This window comes from Heterodontus francisci, chromosome 44 (genome assembly GCF_036365525.1).
Source record: "Heterodontus francisci isolate sHetFra1 chromosome 44, sHetFra1.hap1, whole genome shotgun sequence".
In the NCBI taxonomy this organism is placed as follows: domain Eukaryota; kingdom Metazoa; phylum Chordata; class Chondrichthyes; order Heterodontiformes; family Heterodontidae; genus Heterodontus; species Heterodontus francisci.
Window position 1 is genome coordinate 20,135,580 of NC_090414.1, and position 23,199 is coordinate 20,158,778.

Genomic DNA, 23,199 nt, shown 5'->3' on the forward strand with positions numbered 1-23,199 from the left:
ACGCTAACTGTATTATCAGTGTGGAGGGGTTTCTCACTGATTCACTGTGTTTGCGCTAACTGTAGTGTCAGTGTGAAGGGGTTTCTCACTGATTCACTGTGTTTGCACTAACTGTAGTGTCAGTGTGAAGGGGTTTCTCACTGATTCACTGTGTTTACACTAACTGTAGTGTCAGTGTGAAGGGGTTTCTCACTGATTCACTGTGTTTACACTAACTGTAGTATCAGTGTGAAGGGGTTTCTCACTGATTCACTGTGTTTACACTAACTGTAGTATCAGTGTGAAGGGGTTTCTCACTGATTCACTGTGTTTGCACTAACTGTAGTGTCAGTGTGAAGGGGTTTCTCACTGATTCACTGTGTTTACACTAACTGTATTATCAGTGTGGAGGGGTTTCTCACTGATTCACTGTGTATACACTAACTGTAGTATCAGTGTGAAGGGGTTTCTCACTGATTCACTGTGTTTACGCTAACTGTATTATCAGTGTGGAGGGGTTTCTCACTGATTCACTGTGTTTGCACTAACTGTAGTGTCAGTGTGAAGGGGTTTCTCACTGATTCACTCTGTGTTTACACTAACTGTAGTGTCAGTGTGAAGGGGTTTCTCACTGATTCACTGTGTTTACACTAACTGTAGTGTCAGTGTGAAGGGGTTTCTCACTGATTCACTGTGTTTACACTAACTGTAGTGTCAGTGTGAAGGGGTTTCTCACTGATTCACTGTGTTTACACTAACTGTAGTGTCAGTGTGAAGGGGTTTCTCACTGATTCACTCTGTTTACACTAACTGTAGTATCAGTGTGAAGGGGTTTCTCACTCTGATTCACTCTCTGTTTACACTAACTAGTATCAGTGTGAAGGGGTTTCTCACTCTGATTCACTGTGTTTACACTAACTGTAGTGTCATTGTGAAGGGGTTTCTCACACTGATTCACTGTGTTTGCACTAACTGTAGTATCAGTGTGAAGGGGTTTCTCACTGATTCACTGTGTTTACACTAACTGTAGTATCAGTGTGAAGGGGTTTCTCACTGATTCACTGTGTTTGCACTAACTGTAGTGTCAGTGTGAAGGGGTTTCTCACTCTGATTCACTCTCTGTTTACACTAACTGTAGTATCAGTGTGAAGGAGTTTCTCACTGATTCACTGTGTTTACACTAACTGTAGTATCAGTGTGAAGGGGTTTCTCACTGATTCACTGTGTTTGCACTAACTGTAGTGTCAGTGTGAAGGGGTTTCTCACTCTGATTCACTCTCTGTTTACACTAACTGTAGTATCAGTGTGAAGGGGTTTCTCACTCTGATTCACTGTGTTTACACTAACTGTAGTGTCAGTGTGAAGGGGTTTCTCACTGATTCACTGTGTTTACACTAACTGTAGTATTAGTGTGAAGGGCATTTTTTCCCCGTTTAGCCTTTAATGCTTTGCCTGTGTCTGAAGGATGATCTTCTGGCAGTGATGCATTATTCAACTGATGGTTGGGGCAATCTGAATAACTGATTAACATCACATAGGGAGTGTGTTCCTAAATGCTTTGGCTTAATGATTTGAATGATGTTCTGATGTGTGCAGCGCAAGTCCCAGTGAGATGCTCTGAAGGCAATTCAGCTCCCTTCTGGTGCTTCCTGCGGTACTGTGCTTCTACGTTGTAAAGATCGCAGTGACCGTGCTCTGTTTTTGTCTGACATGCACCAGGTTTAGTTTTTATTTTGGTTCTGCTTTTAAGCTGAGGTTTGTGTTTGCATACATATGATTCCATTGGTCACTGTGCACTTGAGCCATGCTGACTAGGCAAGTCCCCACTTCATGCCTGCTTCGTCAAGTATTCTGATCACCTGATAGGGGTGGAATGAAACTTTAAGTTAAATAAGTTTTTCTGACCTATTTTCTATATACGAACACTTTGTCAACGAGGGGACAAGAACTATTACCGCAGCTGCACTTGCCTTTGGAGTTTTGTATTGATTCAACCATGTGTGTTTAAGGCACTGGAACCTGTTGGTTTGGAATGTCCCAGTCGCTCTGTTCTAGCTGAGTCTGAGCAATGAGAAGTGGGGATGTGTTTCGTTCGGTGTCACTCACTCTCCTGTTATGGGAGTAGTTTCGGAGCTCCCGCGTAATGAGCTCACAGAGTAACCTGTTGCTCTTCCTTTCAGCCGTGCCAGCAGGAAAACCGAACAGCGAGCGGGAGCCCAGAGAGGGAGGCCGCGAGGAGCGAGCTTCAGGCAGTGAGGAGCGACCGTCTGACAACGAGCGGCGTGGGCAGAAGAGACGCCATGAGGATCGCGGGCGTGGCTACTACGAATTCAGAGAGGAGACAAACTACAACCGGTGAGAGAATTCCCGCGACTGTTAAACTAGTTCCTCGCCGGGGGAGTCACCTAACTCTCAATTTGAAGGAACACTCTCTGTAACCTCTAACAATCTAAATGAAAAATGTTAAACGGGTACTGAATCGCGTTTGTTCACCTTGTGCAATTATCCCTAGCCCGCTGATGCCCTTTCAGTTGAATTCCTGTTCTCGTGTAGCAGATTCAATGGTAACTTTCAAAACAAAACCAGTTAAATACTTGAAAGGGAAAAAATTGCTGAGCTATGGCAAAAAGGGCAGGGGAATGGGCATAATTGGCTAGCTCTTTCAAAGGGCTAGCCCCAGTGTAATGGGCTGAATGATCCTGTGATTTATTTGTCACCCCATTGCAGCCTCTGCACTCGATGGCTTTGTCGAGCCAGTTTCTTGAGTCTATCTCCCAACTCCTTCTCCCCCTTGTTTGTGTACATTAAAAAAAAAAGTTATATTCATTCGCTGTTGTGGGCAATGCCATAGGCGACTTGCAAGTTAAATATTTTTTTTTAAAAACCCACTATAGTAAACGTTTTTCCCTTGTTTTCTCCGATTTCTCAGTGGGTTTTATACACTGAATAGCTGAACCCGAGAATGAACGCTGGGGATTTGATAACCTGATTGTCCTGATCTTGGCACTACTGGACTGTACTTGGGCTCAGGGCCCTGGTGTAGAGAGGCGAGGGTGCAGGAAAAAGGCCTCGGGTGTGGTTTTGGAGAGCCTGTCACATCCGCGCACATGTGCTCTGTGAGGAGTCGGTGTCTGCGAGAGAGCTGAAGAGGGGAGGAAACTGGCAAGGGGGCAGGGTGGGAGAAGTGGTGACGTTTGTTTAATGTACCAAGTACCTGAGTCTTTTCTTGCGGTTGTCGCTTAATTTACCTTGGAGCCACGCCTGCAATCTCTTTCCAGCGTTGGGTGAGTTTAAGCACCAACGTTCAGTATAATGTACACGTCCGATGTTGTGTGATCCATTTGTTATGTTAAGTGGCTGCGCCACTCGCTCTGGGATCATGTGGAGCGTAAATGCCAGCATGGACCAGTTGAGCCGAATGGCCTGCTGCACTGCATTAAATTCGGTGTAAAGGCCCTCCTCTGTTATCATTGCTCCATCTCTTTTTTTTTTTCTCCCCCCTACTCCACAATTGAGCTTCAGCTTATTCTCACTCATGGTGCCCTGAATCTCTTCCGCCCCTTTGTTGAGCCCCCGTGCCCCGATTTCCGCTCCAGTATCTAAGTTGTGTCTGTTGATCCCCCTACAGGGCCAGGTCCCCGGTGCCTGTGGGGAAGGAGGAGGCTGAAGAGGAATTTGACGACAGTTTAGTTTGTCTCGACACCTGTAAGTGCGACGTTCTGTGAGGCAAAGGTCAACGTTTACTCCATCAGTTTAAAAAAAAATGGTCTTTTAATCTTGATATCAAGCCAGTGTAAACAGAATCGTGAAGAATGGCTTTGGGGTTGCAGAAGGTGGTGGGGGTGGGGGAGCTGGTGGTGGCGTGGGGGAGAATCGGAAGACGTGAAGACAATTGGTTCCGTGAGTTTGTTGCTATTTGTTCCAGATAGATTTTCTTCTAAAAATTCCGGTCAAGCAGGCTCCGTTCGAAGATGCTTCATCGACAAGATCGTATCTCGAGGACTCATAGCATGCACCGTTTGCTGCTGCACATATTGGACATTAAACCGGCTTGGGGTTTACATTGGCCAGCAGAACAGACTTTGTACCTTACAGGTTCCAGGGTGGGGAGTGGTAAGGGCTGGTCGAGTTCCATCCATGTTACAAACTGAACCACCGGGGTGGTCATTTAAGTCTCTACTGTGATCTGTTTTCTATTAAATAGAGCAGATTTGCTGTGTCTCAGTCGCAGCTGATCTACATACCCGATAGCCTGATGCTTTGGACGTGCTGAGTGTTTCACCTCTCCTCCTCCTCCTCTTCCCAACAGATAACTCCGATATTCACTTCCAAGTGGCCAAAGACCGCTACGGTGGGCAGCCCCTCTCCCCCGAGAAGTTTGCCTACCTCTGGGGCGGCGCACGGGCTACCTACGGAGTGACAAAGGACAAAGTCTGCTTCGAGGTGAAGGTAAGGACCAGCTTCCGCTGCGTTCTGGCGTGACCCCGATTATGTGTGTCGTTAGCTGATCTCAGCGGGAGAAAGGTTACGGGAAGCTGCAGTGTCTCTGCGGGGCAGGGTAACCGCTCCCAAGTCCCCTCCAGCGACTTGGAAGCAGAAATCTGCCTCGGAGTCAGGATCGGCTGCGATGCCTGCCCATGGTTGAATTGCCTGCTTGCCGCCTTCCTGTCCTGGTGAAGAATGGGGACTTAGCTGTGATACTGGAGGGTGACTGTCGCCTGTGCAGGTCTGTGTGGCGCCATTTTTCTGAACCATGCTGTGCAAATGGGTTTAAGCCTAGTCTCTGTGCAGGATCAGACTCTGTCGCAGTGTGCCTCCTGTGGTCGAATAAACTGCTGACCCTCACCATCCTGTCTTGGGGCCATGCTGTTTCAACTATCAGTTGGCTGCCTGGGATGCCGGGAATTATACTCCAGCATCTCCAGAGGAGAGGATGCAGACGGGTATTACTTATCAGTAGGTCTGCATTAACAGACACGCTTCCCAATTCGATTCCAGGTGACCCAGAAGTTCCCTGTGAAGCAGCTTCCTGAGAGTGAAAGCGAGGGACACATTGTTCGTGTGGGCTGGTCCCTGGACAGCTCCTCACTACAGCTGGGTAAGTAACCGCCCATGGAAATGTCTCGCCCTTTCTTGTTGCACCCCCCGTACTCTGACTAATGTTTCCCATGTGTTTTGGGAGTGGGGCGCTGAGGGTGCTTTTTTCTCTTCCAGTAATGCTTAATTTTTAACACCTTGCAGGAGACGGGGAGTTTTCCTATGGGTACGATGGAGCTGGGAGAAAGTGGGAAAACTGCAAGTTTGAGGAGTACGGAGAGACGTTTGATGAAAATGATGTAATTGGTTGTTTCGCTGTAAGTAATTCAATTTGGGTCTGATTAGATGGCTCATTTGTCTCAGCTGCAAATGCCCTCCCCTTGACATTTTATTCCGTACATCTCAAGATTAAGGCTGGGGCTAAAATCACTTTCCATTTTGTCCATTGAAATTGAGCAATATCCACAGCACGGGGTTAGATACAGAGTAAAGCTCCCTCTACACTGTCCCCCATCAAACACTCCCAGGACAGGTACAGCACGGGGTTAGATACAGAGTAAAGCTCCCTCTACACTGTCCCCATCAAACACTCCCAGGACAGGTACAGCACGGGGGTTAGATACAGAGTAAAGCTCCCTCTACACTGTCCCCATCAAACACTCCCAGGACAGGTACAGCACGGGGGTTAGATACAGAGTAAAGCTCCCTCTACACTGTCCCCATCAAACACTCCCAGGACAGGTACAGCACGGGGGTTAGATACAGAGTAAAGCTCCCTCTACACTGTCCCAGTCCTGGATTTCCATTGCTGCTGCATTGTGACCTTGTTGCATTTCCCACACCAGCCGTCCTTTGGCCTGTGAGTGAGATTGCTAATTAGTGACGGACTGAGGCAAGTTTGTGCTGTTGGTCTGTGGTCAATAAGGGCTGAATTGAGACCGTCACACAGAACCTTGGAGTTATCAGACACTGAAGACTTTCATCCCCGTCAGTCTGGTCTGGATTTGAACCCGTGTCCCAGTTCAGGAAGTGTGTGTGTTGGAAGTGACTTGACCTGTCGCAGATCTCCGCAGTGAGTATGATTGGGGTGAGGACTTGAGGCTGTGTTGTCGGGTTGCTAGGAGCCCATTGTAAACAGCCTGTTGTTTTCCGTTTGCAGAATTTTGACGGCGAGCAAGTGGAACTTTCCTTTTCGAAGAATGGAGTGTGCCTCGGAGTCGCCTTCACGGTTAGCAAAGATTCTCTCGGCGAGAGGGCGCTGTTCCCGCACATCCTGTCGAAAAACTGCGCAGTGGAGTGCAACTTTGGTCATAAGGAGGAGCCTTTCTTCCCGATCCCAGAGGAATACACGCTCGTCCAGAGTGTTCCCCTGGAGGAGCGTGTTCGGGGTGCAGTTGGGCCCAAAGCTAAGGATGCCTGTGAAGTAAGTACCAGGAGGAAAAGAGAAATTCTCTGCTGGTGAGAATGTGAAAGTGGGGCAGAGAGGGTGCGTGCGTGTGATACGATACCTTGGATTGGGATTGTCTATAGCTGTAAAGTACCTGCCTCTCGCTACAGGTTATACTGATGGTGGGGATGCCAGGGGTTGGTAAGACTACCTGGGTGAAGAAACACGTGACTGAGAATCCAGAGAAGAGGTACACTGTACTGGGAACACACAACATTCTGGACAAGATGAGGGTAAGAGATGTTGGGTTTCTGTGCGAGTGTCTCTCTACACTCTTTTAGGGTCATCAGAGGTAAGATAAGTGAAGCCTTTCTTTAATCTTTCATTTAACAACTTGGTTTTATTAACATTATAATGCAGCAAGGTTTACAGAGAGAGATTCATGCAACCTTCATGAGTGATCCCGCTCGATTCTTCTGTTTTAAGAGACAGAGGTTAATAATCCATCAACTTTCCCGGGAGTTGCTCCTGTCTGTCTTGTGGACTGTTGTCGGGTCAGTCTCATGGACGGCTGCTTTGAACTGAGTAAAATGACTGGCTTTATATACCATCTTGCTGCTGAAAGCAAACCTTTCCGGTATCTTTCCTTTCTCTCTCGCTTGCTGTCTCGCTGCCATGGTTGTACAGACTGACACCAATAAACACCTGGTGTTTCCCTGTCTCAAGGCCTCCTTATCTTTAGCCTTCAAGACCGTCTGCCTTCCCTTGTTGAAAAGTCAGTTTAACAGTCCTGTTAACCAAACTCCACTCCTATAGCAGGTAAATTGTCCAGGGCGCTTGTCAATCCTTTAGTTTCCTTAACACTGGCAGTTTAAAAAGTCCAGAAATCCTTCAGAGACTTGGGAGCTGGTAGCTTGACCAGCTTCAAGCAATTGTAATGTTGCATAGATCAGCGTGGCTTGTTTGACTGTGGGTTCAAGTTGCAAATCAGAGCAGGAGCATGCAGTCTAGCTAACTGGAGCAGTACAGTTGGAGTGCCGCTTTGTTGGAAATGCTACTCTTTGGTGAGACAGCTGTCCTGACAAACATTCCAGACTTGCCTGTGGAACTGTACCCCAGCACGAGTAGGCGCTTTCAGGAGAACAGGGGTGGGGAAGCTGTTTAATATAAACCCGCTGACACTTGACAATGAAAATGCTCACTGTGCGCTCTGCGGTTCCGTTCTCCCAGGTCAAAGGACTGGAGGGTCCCGAAATGAAGCCGGAGCGTCGGAATAATCTGATTCAGCAGGCGACGCAATCCTTAAGCAAGCTGATCCAGATCGCTGCTTGCAAGAAGCGCAACTACATCCTCGATCAGGTACTTTCATCTTCAGGTGGTGGCCCACTAAATATTCAAAGTGTTTATTAACACTGCTGTGTCAAGCAGGATGGGGCTTAGAGCAGGACTGGCAACAGACAGTGCACTACAGCAGTCTACAGAGTCTATTTTTTTTTTTAGAAAAGAGTCTGTGAACCGCAGCGAACTGAACTTGTGCCAAAACTGCAGCAACATCTCCCGCTAAAAGCAGGGTGATTTCTCCACAATACTAATCATGTGTGTGTCGGAACAATCCCGCTCAGAGCGGTGCAGTGATTAACAGTGGAATAACCTAATCGGGCCCTGACACCCCAGGAAGCAGCATACATTTGAGGCTCACAGCCGCCATCGGGAAGGATGTGATTAATCCGACTGCAGTTCTCTCTCCAGTCTTAGCCGCTCTCTTGCTGCCATATGTCACTTGCCTGCTCCTGCTTGCCATCCCTGTGGTTCCACTCCTGACCACAACCGCTACCACAGGCCCCTTCGCTGCTGCACCCCCCCCCCCCCCAACACTCGTCTCTCACCACTTTGGCAAGGTATCAAAGTGCTGATGGTGACTGTGAAGCTCCCTGCGAGTAAGAGTGGGTCCCTCCCTCCATATACTGTTAGCATTCTGACTCTGGGTGATAACATTTTGCCATTAATGGCCTCTGCGCCCGCCTCCCTTTCAGACCAATGTATACAGCTCAGCTCAGCGGCGGAAGATGATCCCGTTCAAAGGGTTTTACCGCCAGGCTGTGGTGATCTGCCCAAGCGACGAGGACTGGAAGACGAGGATGAAGCTGCGAACGGCGGAAGAAGGCGAGGATGTCCCAGACTTTGCACTGAATGAAATGAAAGGTATGGAGGGGGGGAATATTTAATAGGTGTACGAAATGAAGGGTTTTGATTGAGTAAATCAGGAGAAACTGTTTCCGCTGGCAGGAGGGTCGGTAACCAGAGGGACACAGATTGAAGATAATTGGTAAAAGAACCAGAGGGGGGAGATGAGGAGAATTTGTTTTTTTAACGCAGCCAGTTGTTGTGATCTGGAACACGCTGCCTGAAAGGGCGGTGGAAGCAGATTCAATAGTGACTTTCAAAAAGGGGAATTGGATAAATACTTAAAGGGGAAGGATGTTCAGGATTGTCGGTGAACAGCGGGGTGGGGGACTAATTGGCCGGTTCTTACAAAGAGCCAGAACAGGCACGATGGGCTGAATGGCCTCCTACTGCAGTCTAAGATTCTATCACAAAATATAAGAAGATTCAGTCAGCGCCTTTAGGAGCGGAGGTGGCGATAACCACCTGACCAGAGAGAGGCTTGACGGCAAAGAAAGAGGGCAAGCTGTTCAGCTCATCCCAATCCCATCCTACACTGACATCCACGTGCCTACTGTCTGGGCAGTGGAGAGCGAGCATGGGTAGGGTCTGTATTCACATCCCTTTTGGTACCCCGTCTCCACCAACACCAACCCAGAAAGTTACTTGTAATGTGTGAAACAACAAAAACCAACTAACTCAACAGAAGCTGGCAGTGGAACCAGTGCCTTCCTGCTCTGACTGGCTTTGCTCAAACTATTAACCGGCAGGCCAGCTGTAGGGAGTTTCTGCATCCTGTTATTTCCGGCGTCTCCCTTTCTTAATTCCTTTTTAATGTTGATTTCAGTAAATTTCACGCTGCCCGAGACGAGCGACTTCCTAGACAAGGTAACTTACGTGGAGCTGGAGAAAGAGCAGGCCAGCAAACTGGTGAGCAAGTACAGAGAGGAGGCAAAGAAAGCCCGGCCACAGCAGGAGAAACGGCAGGATCGACGTAACTACCGTAACCGCAACGACCGAGACAGGAACTACGGTGAGACGCCGCCCCTGTGCGGATTAGCGCTGTAACCTTGTTTATCAAAGAGATTGGTTTCTTTTCATTCTTGCACGTTAACCCCAGGCTTTCCAGGGAATTATTGAGGAGGGATAGTAAACTGGGGATCCCTGAACCCGAATCGGGGAAAACCTGCCGCTGGCTGGAGTCATGCCAAACACCAAGGAAGGTGGTTGTGGTTGTTGGAGGCCAATCATCTCAGTACCAGGACATCACTGCAGGAGTTCCTCAGGGTAGTGTCTAGGCTCAACCATCTTCAGCTGCTTCATCAATGACCTTCCTTCAATCATAAGGTCAGAAGTGGGGATGTTCGCTGATGATTGCACAATGTTCAGCACCATTGGCGACTCTTCAGATACTGAAGCAGTCCGTGTAGAAATGCAGCAAGACCTGGACAATATCCAGGCTTGGGCTGATAAGTGGCAAGTAACATTCTCTGCACACAAGTGCCAGGCAATGACCATCTCCAACCAGAGAGAACCTAACCGTCTCCTCTCAGCATTACCACGGTCGAGTCTCTACTAACATCCCTGGGGGTCACCATTGACTAGAAATTTAACTGGGCCAGCCTATAAACGCTGGCTACAAGAGCAGGTCAGAGGCTGGGAATTCTGCGGCAAGTAACTCACCTCCTGACTCCCCAAAGCCTGTCCACCATCTACAAGGCACAAGTCAGGAGTGTGATGGAATCCTCTCCACTTGCCTGGAAGGGTGCAGCTCCAACAACACTCAGAACTCGATAGCATTCAGGATGCACACAATAAATAAACTGCCCTCACGTTTTCTTTCTCTGTTCTGCCAGGTGGTTACCGTATGGGGAGGTGGGACAACAGGAACTATGATCGGCCGCAGTACGGGCAGGGCTGGGGTCCGGCCTATGGCAACAACCCAGCCTACAGAGAGGTAAGAGAGACATTCGATCACAGGTGTACAGGAGGAGGCCATTCAGCCCCTCACGCCCATTCCACCATTCACAACTGATCTGTATCTTAGCTCCATCCACTCGCCTTGGTTCTTTTAGGACCAAGGGAAGGAGGGGTCGCCACATATGCACAATGGAGAATCAGTTAAGAGTATAACATGGAACTTATTCTCTTTCCTGACCTCGGTTTTGCCTCCTCAATTTGATTAACCTCGTGCGTTACACTTTGGTAAGATGAGCTGCTGGTTCCCTTTACCCAGGACTCCTCAGGGAAGGCTCCTCTTGCGTATCTCTCCGTGATTTGGGTAAAGGATTCGGAACCCGTTTTCCAAAGTGGTGCTAGTCGACGAGTAATACTTGCCCCTGCGTCGTAACGCACTGACCACTGATTTGTTGCCACAGGATTACCATAAAGCCTACGACCGATACAGGCAGCAGTACGACCGGCCCTATGCGCAGCCCTACGACTACCACAGATACCGGGACTATTACCGGGACTACGCTCGCGAGGTATGTGCCTGTTGGTGTTCATTCAGCATTCAGGCTGTAGGGTGACCTGGACTAATGGGGGTAAACGGCCGAAGGCAACTTGTAACTGCCTCCCTGTAATCTGGAAATGAGGCGGTGGCAGGGTGGGTGGCTGCCCGCACATGCGGGGTTTTTTTTGGACCCCAGTGGGTGAATGTGCAATCGCAGAACGTCCCAGGGTTTGTTGTTTAGTCTGTAGGCTGGCAGATGTCTGCCAGAGCAGTAGTCAGGGCTGAGACGGTGGCTAGGGAGGGGAGGGCCCCCCTCCCCCCCCACACCAGTTAGCTCGTTTTGCACGTTGGTGAGCGTGTTTGTGACGCGCTCTGAGCATCAGGCTATGCTGCGATGCCCCCTGTGTTTGAATAACCCGCCAGCGCACTGTTAAGGCTTGCATGCGACAGTTGGCCGCTTGGGTAAGTGTTGTGGGTGTATAGTGAGAGACCAGTGGAGAAGGATCTTTTCTAACCATTAGTGTGCTGTTTGTTTTCTCTTTTCCCCTTCTGTCTCCAGTGGCACCGTTACTACGAGGAGCGAAACCGCTACTACAACAGTTACTATGGTTACCGATGAAAGCTCAGCGGTGTGCGTCCCCCAGCCCAGGCTCTCAGCCAGCCTCCAACATAGTTTCATTCCAGCGGAGCAGCAGGTGGCTGTGGGGGTTTTACTCAAATTCTCGGCTGGTGTTAGATGATCTGTTTTGTTTTTTGTTTAATTTTATTTTTACTCTTGTTTAAGCAAAGTGAGTGCCTGGCTTTAGGGGGCATTTCAGCTTTTCCTCAGCAGACATACCACAGTAGTTCATGCGGAATGTATAAAATCCTCTCCCTCTCCCTCTCTCGCTTGCGTCCACACGCGCTCGCTCCTGCCCAGGCACGCTCACATACACGCACGTTCTCTTGCACTCGCGCATGCCCGTTCTCACTCGCGTGGGCACACACGCTCTCATCATTATAACACACACACGTACACAAGTAACACCCTTGAATTTTCTTTAGCTCAATATTTCGAACTCTGATTGACCTGCTCTGTGGGCGAGTCCTGAGTGAAGCTGCACAGAATGGTGCCCATCAGTAGAATGCCACTTTCCGTCACCGGGCGTGTTTTGGTGCTGACTTTTGTAAGCGAGAGAGAGTTTGTCCATGGTGGAAGTTGGTCTTGGTGGGAGGGGGGGGGGGAAAGCAGGGGTTAGGGGGATGGGCAGTAAACCTTGCCTGCACTGCCCAATGACCCAAGGAGCAGGGGGAAAGAAACTAACGGGGGTTATCTTTTATGGGGGCAGGGCAGGGGTCGGGGGTGGGAAATCATTTTTTGCACATTTTGTGACGTGATCTTAATCTACTTCTGGTCTGACATTTGTGTGGAATTTCCCGGAGAAGTACCCGCCCTCTCAGGATCTGCAGAATGAGTTCCCTCCCTCAGGCCCCCAGCGCACAAAGACCCTTTCCCAGGACGTGCCCCTACGCAAAAGGAGCAGAGATCAAGTCAAAAGACTTGCCCGTCCACGCTATTGCACGTGTCCCGCATTATCTGTTGTGAAGCTGAAGCTGCCTCGTAAAGCCAGCATCTCCTGTCCCACAGTCAGACTCCTTCCCCTCCACCCCCCACCCAACTCCCCCACTCTCTCTCTCTCTCTTCCCCCTCCCTTGTGGCAAACATTGCGTCTTGCATAAAGTTGACGCGCTTTGTTGCATTTCCCCACGCAGTGGGCAGAGCAGCCTCATGAGGGTTGGCACAGTGACTGATGTGTGTCGCCTGGATTTGGACACTCAAGTATTTTATGAAATGGTAGTTTGGGGAGTGGGGGAGAGAGAGAGAGAGAGAGAGACTACTGCTGCGTTCATGACAGAAAATCCTGTTCCGTTAGTATAACGCAGATATGTGTGTGTGTCGTCTTCTCCCCGACGTTCTCCATTAACCGCCTCTCCCAGCACAAACATCACCGCTATTCAGGAAGATTGCTACAGGCTGTGGATCTGCAGACGTTGAGTTTGGTCTTCTGAGCAGATGGTGCAATCTTCCCGCACCAGTAAATGTGACTAGATTAGAGAAGGATTATGGGGCGTGAGGGGGGGGGGAGAATTTGCCCCTTTTGCCAGCCCACGGTGAGCTCTTTTGTTTTTGGACAGGGCTGCAGAGGGGAGAAGGAGGAGGCTGTGTTTTCCTTTTTTGGTTTATCTTTTATTTTTAACTCTTCTCGGAAACCTTGCCTTCCGAATTAATGCTCCAGAGTGATTTGATGGAGGTGTGAACTAATGTGGGGGGGGGGGGAGGATGGGTGAAAACCAAGCAGAGTCTCAAAGTTGCTTTTTGTATTTACGATGCTTTGAACTTTGTACAGTCTCATCTGCCACAGCCTTCCAGCAAGCTTCAGTGTGCGTGCGTGTTTATTTTTAATTTTTACACAAAAAGATTTGCTTTTCAGCTCGAGCGATTTTTTTATTTTTTTTTCCCCTAATCATTAGCCTGCAGGGTTATTAATGTAAGACGCTGCCTTTTTAATGTCATGTTTAGGGGGTGGGAGGGTGGGAAGAGATGAGGCTATTTTCGGATAAATGCATTTATTGTTCCTTCTAGAGCTCTTTTCCTGCGCGATTGCGCCCAGCGGCAGGAGGACGGGGGGGGAGGAAAGCCCGGGGCAAAGCTGTCTGGTCTGCAGCATGTTGGACCAGCGGTCGGCCCAGATATGTGTGTGCGCGCGCGCGCCTGGCATCAGGAACCAGGGGCTGGCTCTGCCTGGGTGAACTGTCCTGTCTCAAGGTTGGGGGAGGGTTGCGACTTGTGCATCACCAGTCCAGGATTGCTTCTGTGGGCTAAAGCTTTCCGATCTGTGATTGCCTGTAATTGAGGAGTAGTCGACCCTCCGAGTGTTTAAACCAGGAACGCTCCTCATCGCGCTGTCAAGGTGTTTGTTAGCAGGCACCGACTGAGGGGAAGGCGGGGGAGGAGAGTGCAAATACTTAGACCAGCAGTAACTGGTGCCATGCCAGGCTGGATTGATATAGGTGAGATCCTTTATTCTCTGACTCCTCCCAAGTCAGACCCACCATACGGAGAATGCCTACGTGAAATGTCCCTTCTAACCATCGGACTTGACATCTACCTTTTGAATCCTTCCTTCTCCCGAGGGTTAGATTTTCCACAAATATCTGAAAGCAGGTGAAAATTGGGAGATGAATGTTTAGGAAGAAAAGATTTAGCCAAATGGTTTGACTACTTTATCCTGTGGTTACAGATATATAAAAAAAAAACTGTTAACATTCTGCTTCGGTTGCAAACGGATACTGTATATATCTTTTTTTTAAAGAGTTATTGGGTGGCGCACGGAAGACAAGGCAAGAATTCTCCCCCCGTCCCTCCCCCCGTCCCCCCCCCGTCCCCCCGGAAGCTTTCTCCAGCAGCCGCCATCTTCCGCGTGCAGGTGAAAAAGGCGCACGAACACAGGGCTAGATTTTGCACCTCCTAGCCGGGCAGGAAACCTGGCCCCTTGAACATCACTGAATTGTGCTGTCTGGAATCATGCTAATTAACAGTCGGCTTGTGGAATTTAATGGTGGAATTTTGATCAGATTCCCTGTGTGTGTGTGATCCTACTTGCTCACCGTCTGTACACGTTACTGAGAGCTGAGACTGGCCTGTCCCAGAAAGCCTCCTGGGCCCTCTTTCTCCTTTACTACTTCCCTTGAGTTTTGCTAGTTTGTGTCTCTGTGTACTGCCCTCCCTCACGCTTGGCAGCGGCAGCAGCCAGTCACCGAGTGAGCTGAGGTGCACTGAGACCCACCGCAGGACCCTGCAAGACTAGCTCGGTGAGGACGGTTTGCCAGAATGTGTTTGAAGTTGGCACACGTCCTTTATTTTTTCCCCTGATCTGTTGGTCAGAGTGTGATGCAAGAGATTTTGCACCATACAATAGATAATGCAGATGTTAATGGGCCTTTCTCACCATTAGAATAATGATTTGTACATGGTATATAAATTTCTTATCCTTTTAAATTGTGGCCTACGATGGGCAGCACAAGTATAAGTACTCTAAACACTGTCCACTACTTGGACTGGGTTCAGCACAAGCACACGTCCCTCTGAAAGCACACAAAACCAGTCTTTGCTTTCTCTGTCTCGTTTCCTCACCAACCCCCTCCACAGCCTGTGCAGTTCAGGACCCAGTGGTTCTGTTAGGGGCCAGACCGAGAAAGCAGTTCTTGCTGATCAACTCGGTCTTTAAATCTTTTTTCCAGGTATGGAGCAATATATGTAAAGTTTTTGACCCACACCAGTCACAGTTCAGGTGTTACGCAAGCAAATTTGTGTGTGATGCATTTTAAAGAGAAGTGGGGGGCGGGGGGGGTGCGGGGGAAAAGTTGCGGGGGTGGGAGAGCCAATCTTTTGCCACATACAATGAATCTTCTACAGCAACAGAAAGTAACGACAGGCTCCAGGTGTTAAACTATGTTTTTTTTTAAAGTATTTAAAAAGTAGTCTCACCTCTAATTGGCCCTAGGGTCTGCTTCTGAATAATTTTACTCTAATTGACCCTGGGATTTGTCTTGGAACAGTTAGCCTCTAATTGACCCACGGATCTTCCTAAGTTCAGTTAACCTGAAATGCATAAATATTGTGCCTTGTCTTTGAAGGGAGACATTACATCGCATGCAGCATCAGAATAATGCTTTGTGCATGGTATAAATTTCTCATGCTCAAATTGTGGTCCATCCTCATACCTGCCATGAGCAATGCCACGGGGCGGGCAGCCAGTTCCAAAAATTGTTTTTAAAAAGTAAAACACAAAACGTTCATCCGCCCAAAATGGCGTCGGAAGTCCTGTGGTTACCCTTGACACTTCACCGCGGCTATTCAGTGTTTTTTTTTTCCTTTTGGTGGACCTTGAGTGACTGCGCAGAGGGCGTGCGACGGGCAGCGCTGAGCGCGCGCAGGGTCGCCACCGTGGATAGACCGCGCGGCGAGTAGCGAAACCCTGAAGGCCAGGCTCCACATTGGTCCTGCTACCCTGTGTCCTCCTCGATTTCTAATGCTGACTCACATTGTCTCTCTTTTTAACCTAATAGGGGGGGTGGGTGAGGGAGGGAGGGAGGGATCCATTGGCAATGCAGGAAAAATGGGACTGTCTGGTATAATAAATGTGTGTACAATGGAGTTTGTGTCTGTAATTGGGCACAGCGCTGCCTGGCGCTAGTGAAATGTTAAGGTAGTGCAAAACTGAGAGATTTTAAACTGAAAAAAAAAACAAATCGGTAAATAAAGGATTTGCTGTAAAAGTGGCCTGACTCCATCATTTTGTCATTCCCAGCTGCTGCAGGCACGGTCGTGAAGTTACTGAGATGTAGGCGCACAGCTCAGCTTCTGACTGCACTTGTGACGGTGCCCAGTCTATTTCTCCCATTAAATGTCAGCTTGCTTACTGAAATCGAACCAGGGGAATTGTGCCTGGTTTCCTAACCCAGCGGTTCAGGTTAGAGGACCCCACCTCAAATGGATCTGTAAGCACAGACCCCCTTCGCGGCCCAACCATCTAAACTCTTAAAAACTGTAAACTCCACGCACATTTACACTGCTGAGTATAAAGTTCATTAGCATCCTGTTAAAGGGACTTGTGTGTAATTTTGGCAGGGCTGTATGATGTAGTGAATGCTGATGCGGTGGGTGATGTGAAAACAGCAGCTTGAATACTTCACAGCTCTTCCTGGAGTGGCATTGGCCTCGCTGCCTCATGGTGGGAACGTGGGCACCGTTTAGGATGTGACCCTCACTGCACGGCGACTGAGTTTTTCACCAAGGGTTCCCCCCCCCACTCCCCCTCTGGTGTTTACTGGCCTGTTAACACACTGCCTGGTGTGAAGTGTTTCTGCCACAAGGACACCACCAGCCAAGGCACTTGCCCGACCTCCACCATTGCAGCAACAGATTTCCCCCCAGATGCTCGCCACAGACCGCAGTTTGAGAACCACTGACCCAGGGGCTAATATTCATCCCTCAAACAACATCAATAAAACAGATCTGGTCGTTTGACACTCAGCTTTTATTGGGAGGTTGCTGCATGTGACTAGGCTGTCACATTTCATACATTACAACAGTGACCAAGCTTTGACAGTCTCAGTCCAGTTCTGAACTGGGTCTCCAGCCAAAGGGGTCCTAAATCATTACTAAATCTTAATGATTCAGGGGCTTGGTGTGTGTTATTTAAAGAATGCCTTATACTGGTGGAGTAAAAAGAATTCCTGACTAGGATGGATGGGACAGTGTAGAGGGAGCTTTACTTTGTATCTCACCCTGTTTTTATTTTTTTTTTTGAAGTGGCCTTTATACCCCAGGCCCCTTTTATGTATTTTATGTCGAAGGGGCCTTTATTCCTCAGGATCTCTTATATATATTTTATAAAATAACTTTATTAAAACAGATAAATCAAACAAAACGCAAATTAAAATGCCATTCTTGGCATCAATTATGCACTCCAGTCCCAGTGGTGCCCACCGGTTGCGGAAGGCCTCAAGCGTACCAGCGTACGTAGCATGCTCCTTCTCCAAGGACGCCTGCGCGCAAATGTAACCTCGGAAGAGGGGCAGGCAATCGGGGCGGACGGATTCCCCCGATGGCCTGCAGCCTGGACCTGTGAATTGCCATCTTGGCCAGTTCCAGGAGCAGACCGACGAGGAGATCCTCTTCCCGGCCCACGCCCCTCTGCACCGAGTGCCCAAAGATCAGGAGCGTGGGGCTGAGGTGAAGCTAAAACTTGAGGAGCAGCCCCTTTAAATACTCAAAAGAGGGGCTGCAACCTCGCACACGCTATATAAACATGGACTCGTCCAGGCCCCAGAAATTACAGGCAGCCTGGGAGTCCGTGAACCTGCTTAAAAGTCTGGTGCATAGGCCTTCCCTCCATCCCAGATTCCAGATGTATAGGGGGAGGACTCCCAGGTAGAGAGACCTCCACCGGGGTTTCCCCACACTGCCAGATGGCAACACAGACTGGCAGGGCGTGTCCGGCCGACTGACAAGGGTGATGAGGTGGAGAGTGTGCAGGAGTAGCCCGCACAGGAAACCCCTCCGCACTGTGTGGAATGGCACGGAGGGCATTTCCGAGAGGCGGCTCAGGTTGTACGGGACTGGCTCTCGAGGAGGGTTTTGGGGCCTGGGTCCGATCCGCACTCCTGAGCCCCCTCGTCATCCACAGTGAGGGGTGGCCTGGGGGCTTCGGCTACTCCTCCACCCGTCAGTCCATCCCCAGAGCCGGCCACTTAGACAGCTGAGGCACTCCTCTGCCGGCGGGGGAGCACCCTGACTGGAGGCGACCACGTTCCAGACTTGGAATAGATCCCGGTAAAAGACAGGCAACTCCCTCAGAGAAGCTCGGCTAACGTTCTCCGCCGGGAGCTGCGTGTCGTCTTGTAGGCAGTGCTCCGGCGGAAAAAATACGTCACCAGTGCATGCCATCTGGGAGGACGCTCGACGTACAGTTATCTCTGCAGGGTCCGAAGGTGGAGAATTGCAGCCTGGGTGCGGACGCACACCAGCAACTGGCCGCCCTCCTCGATCGGGAGATTCAGGACCGCAGCAGAGACCCAGTGTTTCCTCTTGCCCCAGAAGAAATCGAGTTTCTTCTGGATCTTGGTGGCGAATGCAGGGGGTGGGGCCAAAGTGACCAACTGGTATCACAGCATCAAGGCCACCAGTTGGTTTATGACCAGTGCTTGGCCCCTGTAGGAAAGCACTCGGAGCAGTCCTGTCCACCGCCCCAGCCGCGTGGTGACTTTTGCCTCCAACTCCTGCCAGTTTGCCAGCCAGGCTTCCTCAGCGGGGCTAAGGTGGACTCCCAGATAGAGGAGGTGCGTGGTGCTCCACGTAAAAGGTGTCAACTCCTCCGGTAGGGACTCCACCCGCCAGTGACCCACCAGGAGTCTGGAACATTTCTCCCAATCGAATCTTGCGGAGGACGCGGCAGAAAAGGTCTGCTGGCACTCGCGCATCCTCCGCAAGTCAACGAGATCTGTGACCGCAAGGAGCACGTCATTGGCATAAGCCGAGACGACGACCAGTATGGCCGGCCCGCGCAGTGCCAATCCTGCCAACCTCCTGCAAAGCACGCACAGGAATGGCTCCACGCAGATGGTATACAATTGGCCAGACATGGGGCATCCCTGATGCACTCCTCTCCCAAAGCGAAGGGTCGCCATTAAGGAGCTGTTAACTTTAACCAGACACTCTGCGGCGGCATATAAAAGTCGGACCCGGGCCACAAAATGCAGTCTGAGTCCGAATGCGTGCAGAGTCCCGAAAAGGTATTCGTGATCCAGTCGAACGCCTTCTCCTGATCGAGGGAGAGAAAGGCAACCGACTGACCAGTCCTCTGGGAAAGATGGATCAGGTCCCGGACCAGGTGGATGTTGTCCTGGATGGACCAGCCCGGGACCGTGCAGGACTGATCGGGGTGGATCATGTGGGCCAGCACGGAGCCCAGGCGGGTAGACATAGCCCGGGCAAAGATCTTATCCGTGCTGAGGAAGGAGACCGGACACCAGTTTTTAAGCAGGCAGAGATCGCCCCTCTTCGGCAGCAGAATGATGACCGCCCTGCGCCACGAGAGGGGCATCGCTCCGGTCGCTAGGCTTTCCCCCAGGACCCACGCGTAATCGTTCCCCCAGGACGTCCCAGAACGCCCTGAGGAGCTCCACGGTCAACCCATCCAGCCCTGGGGATTTGCCCCTCGAGAGCTGGTGGAGGGCGCCAGTCAGCTCCGCCAATGTGAGCGGAGCCTCCAATCCTTTGGCACCCTCTGGGCTGACCTGCGGCAGGTCCTCCCACAAAGGTCTGCGCACGTCCTCACTGGACAGATCCAGAGTGAACAAGGTTCCGTAGTAGGTTTGGACCAAATGGCCCATTCCCTCCGGATCTGTGATGGAGGATCTGTCGTCAGCCAGCAGCTCGACGTGCTATTTATGGACCCCCCGCCATTTTTCCAGTGAGTAGAAGAAGGGTGAGGCGCGGTCCAAATCTTCCAGGATCTGGATTCGCGACCTCACGTACGCGCTTTGGGACCCTACAAGCTGCAGGTCCCTCAGCGCACCCTTCTCTTTGTACGCCTGCCACAGGGCTGGGTTCACAATGGCATGACCGAGGCGGGACTCCAAGTCGAGCACTTCCCTCACGAGGTTCCCGATCTCGGCTTCCCGCCTCTTGGTCGACCCCTTCGCGTACTCCTGACAGAAGACACAGATGTGAGTCTTGGCCACATCCCACCATAGCCTCAAGGAAGGGAAGCCCCCTTGCTTTCTTCTCCAGTCGGCCAGAATTGACGGAACGAGTCCCGGAATTGCTCGTCCTCCAGCAGCCGGTTGTTAAAGTGCCAGTACGCGGACCCTGCCCGCGTGCAGAGCAGAGTGAACTCCGCCCACACCAGGTTGTGGTCCGAGCACGGCACCAGCCGCATGGAGGCCGCCGAGAGGCGGGAGACGTACGCCTGCGAAACATAGAGGCGGTCGATTCGGGACCCTCCTCCTCCAGACCTCCACGTGAAGGTGCTGGAGTCGGGATGGAGATTCCGCCAGACGTCCACCAAGTTGAGGGAGCTGATCAGACATGACCTTCGCTTAACAAATCCGTGCTGTCTTTTATTAATCCGAGTCTTTCTAAATGACGATTCACTGTATCCCTCAGAATTTTTTTCCAATAATTATCCCACCACCGAATTCAATGCTTGGCCGTGCTGGGGACTGGAGCGATCCCTCACCTCGAGGGTACAGTTAAAATGCACTCGCCGCTATCGATAGAGCTCAAGAGAACAGACACTTCTTCAAAGAAGGGTGCTTGCAACGCGCCGGGCCTGGGTGCGTACACTTTCACAAAGTAGTCTATTGATGCCTTCCTGCAGTTTACAGCTTTCTTCTTCACTAGCAACCACATGGCCAATTTTTGTATCATTTGCAAATTTCTTAATCATACCCCCTACATACAAGTCCAAATCATTGAAATATATATCACAAAAAGCAAAGGAGCTAGTACTGAGCCCTGTGGAACCCCACTGGAATCAGCCTTCCAGTCACAAAAACACCCATTGACCATTACCCTTTGCTTCCTGCCTCTGTGCCAATTTTGGATCCAACTTGCCACTTTACCATGGATCCCATGAGCTTTTACTTTCGTGACCAGTATGCCAAGTGGGACCTTATCAAAAGCCTTGCTAAAATCCATATAGACCACACCGAATGCACTATACTCAATAATCCTCCTTGTTACCTCCTCAAAAAATTCAATCATGTTAGTCAGAACTCAGAACATTACAGCGCAGTACAGGCCCTTCGGCCCTTGATGTTGCGCCGACCTGTGAAACCATCTGACCTACACTATTCCATTTTCATCCATATGTCTATCCAATGACCACTTAAATGCCCTTAAAGTTGGCGAGTCTACTACTGTTGCAGGCAGGGCGTTCCACGCCCCTACTACTCTCTGAGTAAAGAAACTACCTCTGACATCTGTCCTATATCTATCACCCCTCAACTTAAAGCTATGTCCCCTCGTGTTTGCCATCACCATCCGAGGAAAAAGACTCTCACTATCCACCCTATCTAACCCTCTGATCATCTTATATGTCTCTATTAAGTCACCTCTCCTCCTCCTTCTCTCTAACAAAAACAACCTCAAGTCCCTCAGCCTTTCCTCGTAAGACCTTCCCTCCATACCAGGCAACATCCTAGTAAATCTCCTCTGCACCCTTTCCAAAGCATCCACATCCTTCCTATAATGCGGTGACCAGAACTGCACGCAATACTCCAGGTGCGGCCGCACCAGAGTTTTGTACAGCTGCAGCATGACCTCGTGGCTCCGAAACTCGATCCCCCTACTAATAAAAGCTAACACACCATATGCCTTCTTAACAGCCCTATTAACCTGGGTGGCAACTTTCAGGGATTTATGTACTGGACACCAAGATCTCTCTGCTCATCTACACTACCAAGAATCTTCCCATTAGCCCAGTACTCTGCATTCCTGTTACTCCTTCCAAAGTGAATCACCTCACACTTTTCCGCATTAAACTCCATTTGCCATCTCTCAGCCCAGCTCTGCAGCCTATCTATGTCCCTCTGTAACCTACATCCTTCGGCACTATCCACAACTCCACCGACTTTCGTGTCATCCGCAAATTTACTAACCCACCCTTCTACACCCTCATCCAGGTCATTTATAAAAATGACAAACAGCAGTGGCCCCAAAACAGATCCTTGCGGTACACCACTAGTAACTAAACTCCAGGATGAACATTTGCCATCAACCACCACCCTCTGTCTTCTTTCAGCTAGCCAATTTCTGATCCAAAGCACTAAATCACCTTCAATCCCATACTTCTGTATTTTCTGCAATAGCCTACCGTGGGGAACCTTATCAAACGCCTTACTGAAATCCATATACACCACATCCACTGCTTTACCCTCATCCACCTGTTTGGTCACCTTCTCAAAAAACTCAATAAGATTTGTGAGGCACGACCTACCCTTCACAAAACCGTGCTGACTATCGCTAATGAACTTATTCTTTTCAAGATGATTATAAATCCTATCTCTTATAACCTTTTCCAACATTTTACCCACAACCGAAGTAAGGCTCACAGGTCTATAATTACCAGGGCTGTCTCTACTACTCTTCTTGAACAAGGGGACAACATTTGCTATCCTCCAGTCTTCCGGCACTATTCCTGTCGACAATGACGACATAAAGATCAAGGACAAAGGCTCTGCAATCTCCTCCCTGGCTTCCCAGAGAATCCTAGGATAAATCCCATCTGGCCCAGGGGACTTATCTATTTTCACACTTTCCAAAATTGCTAACACCTCCTCCTTGTGAACCTCAATCCCATCTAGCCTAGTAGTCTCCTCGACAACATTTTCTTTCTCTACTGTAAATACTGACGAAAAATATTCATTTAACGCTTCCCCTATCTCCTCTGATTCCACACACAACTTCCTACTACTATCCTTGAGGTCAGACTTGACCTTCGCTTAACAAATCCGTGCTGTCTTTCGAAATGACGATTCACTGTATCCCTCAGAATTTTTTTCCAATAATTATCCCACCACCGAAGTCAAGCTGACGGGCCTGTAATTATTCAGTCTATCCCTTTCTCTT

At 49.8% G+C, this 23,199-nt stretch overlaps 1 protein-coding gene across 2 annotated transcripts in view; it reads left to right on the top strand.

Annotated features, from left to right (window-relative positions):
- LOC137355933 (heterogeneous nuclear ribonucleoprotein U-like protein 2) overlaps positions 1-16,340 on the top strand; it is a 79,194-nt gene extending 62,854 nt beyond the window's left edge. The window contains exons 2-14 of one of the 2 annotated variants that reach the window (XM_068021604.1): positions 2,160-2,334; positions 3,608-3,684; positions 4,289-4,428; positions 4,978-5,077; positions 5,221-5,333; positions 6,176-6,439; positions 6,574-6,696; positions 7,634-7,762; positions 8,437-8,605; positions 9,414-9,599; positions 10,423-10,523; positions 10,945-11,052; positions 11,581-16,340. In XM_068021604.1, the coding sequence (XP_067877705.1) occupies positions 2,160-2,334; positions 3,608-3,684; positions 4,289-4,428; positions 4,978-5,077; positions 5,221-5,333; positions 6,176-6,439; positions 6,574-6,696; positions 7,634-7,762; positions 8,437-8,605; positions 9,414-9,599; positions 10,423-10,523; positions 10,945-11,052; positions 11,581-11,640 (1,745 nt within the window). In that variant the 3' untranslated portion in view covers positions 11,641-16,340. The remainder of the gene's footprint in view (positions 1-2,159; positions 2,335-3,607; positions 3,685-4,288; positions 4,429-4,977; positions 5,078-5,220; positions 5,334-6,175; positions 6,440-6,573; positions 6,697-7,633; positions 7,763-8,436; positions 8,606-9,413; positions 9,600-10,422; positions 10,524-10,944; positions 11,053-11,580) is intronic. The other variant, XM_068021605.1, reaches the window with a different exon arrangement.
- The last annotated feature ends 6,859 nt before the right edge of the window (positions 16,341-23,199 follow it).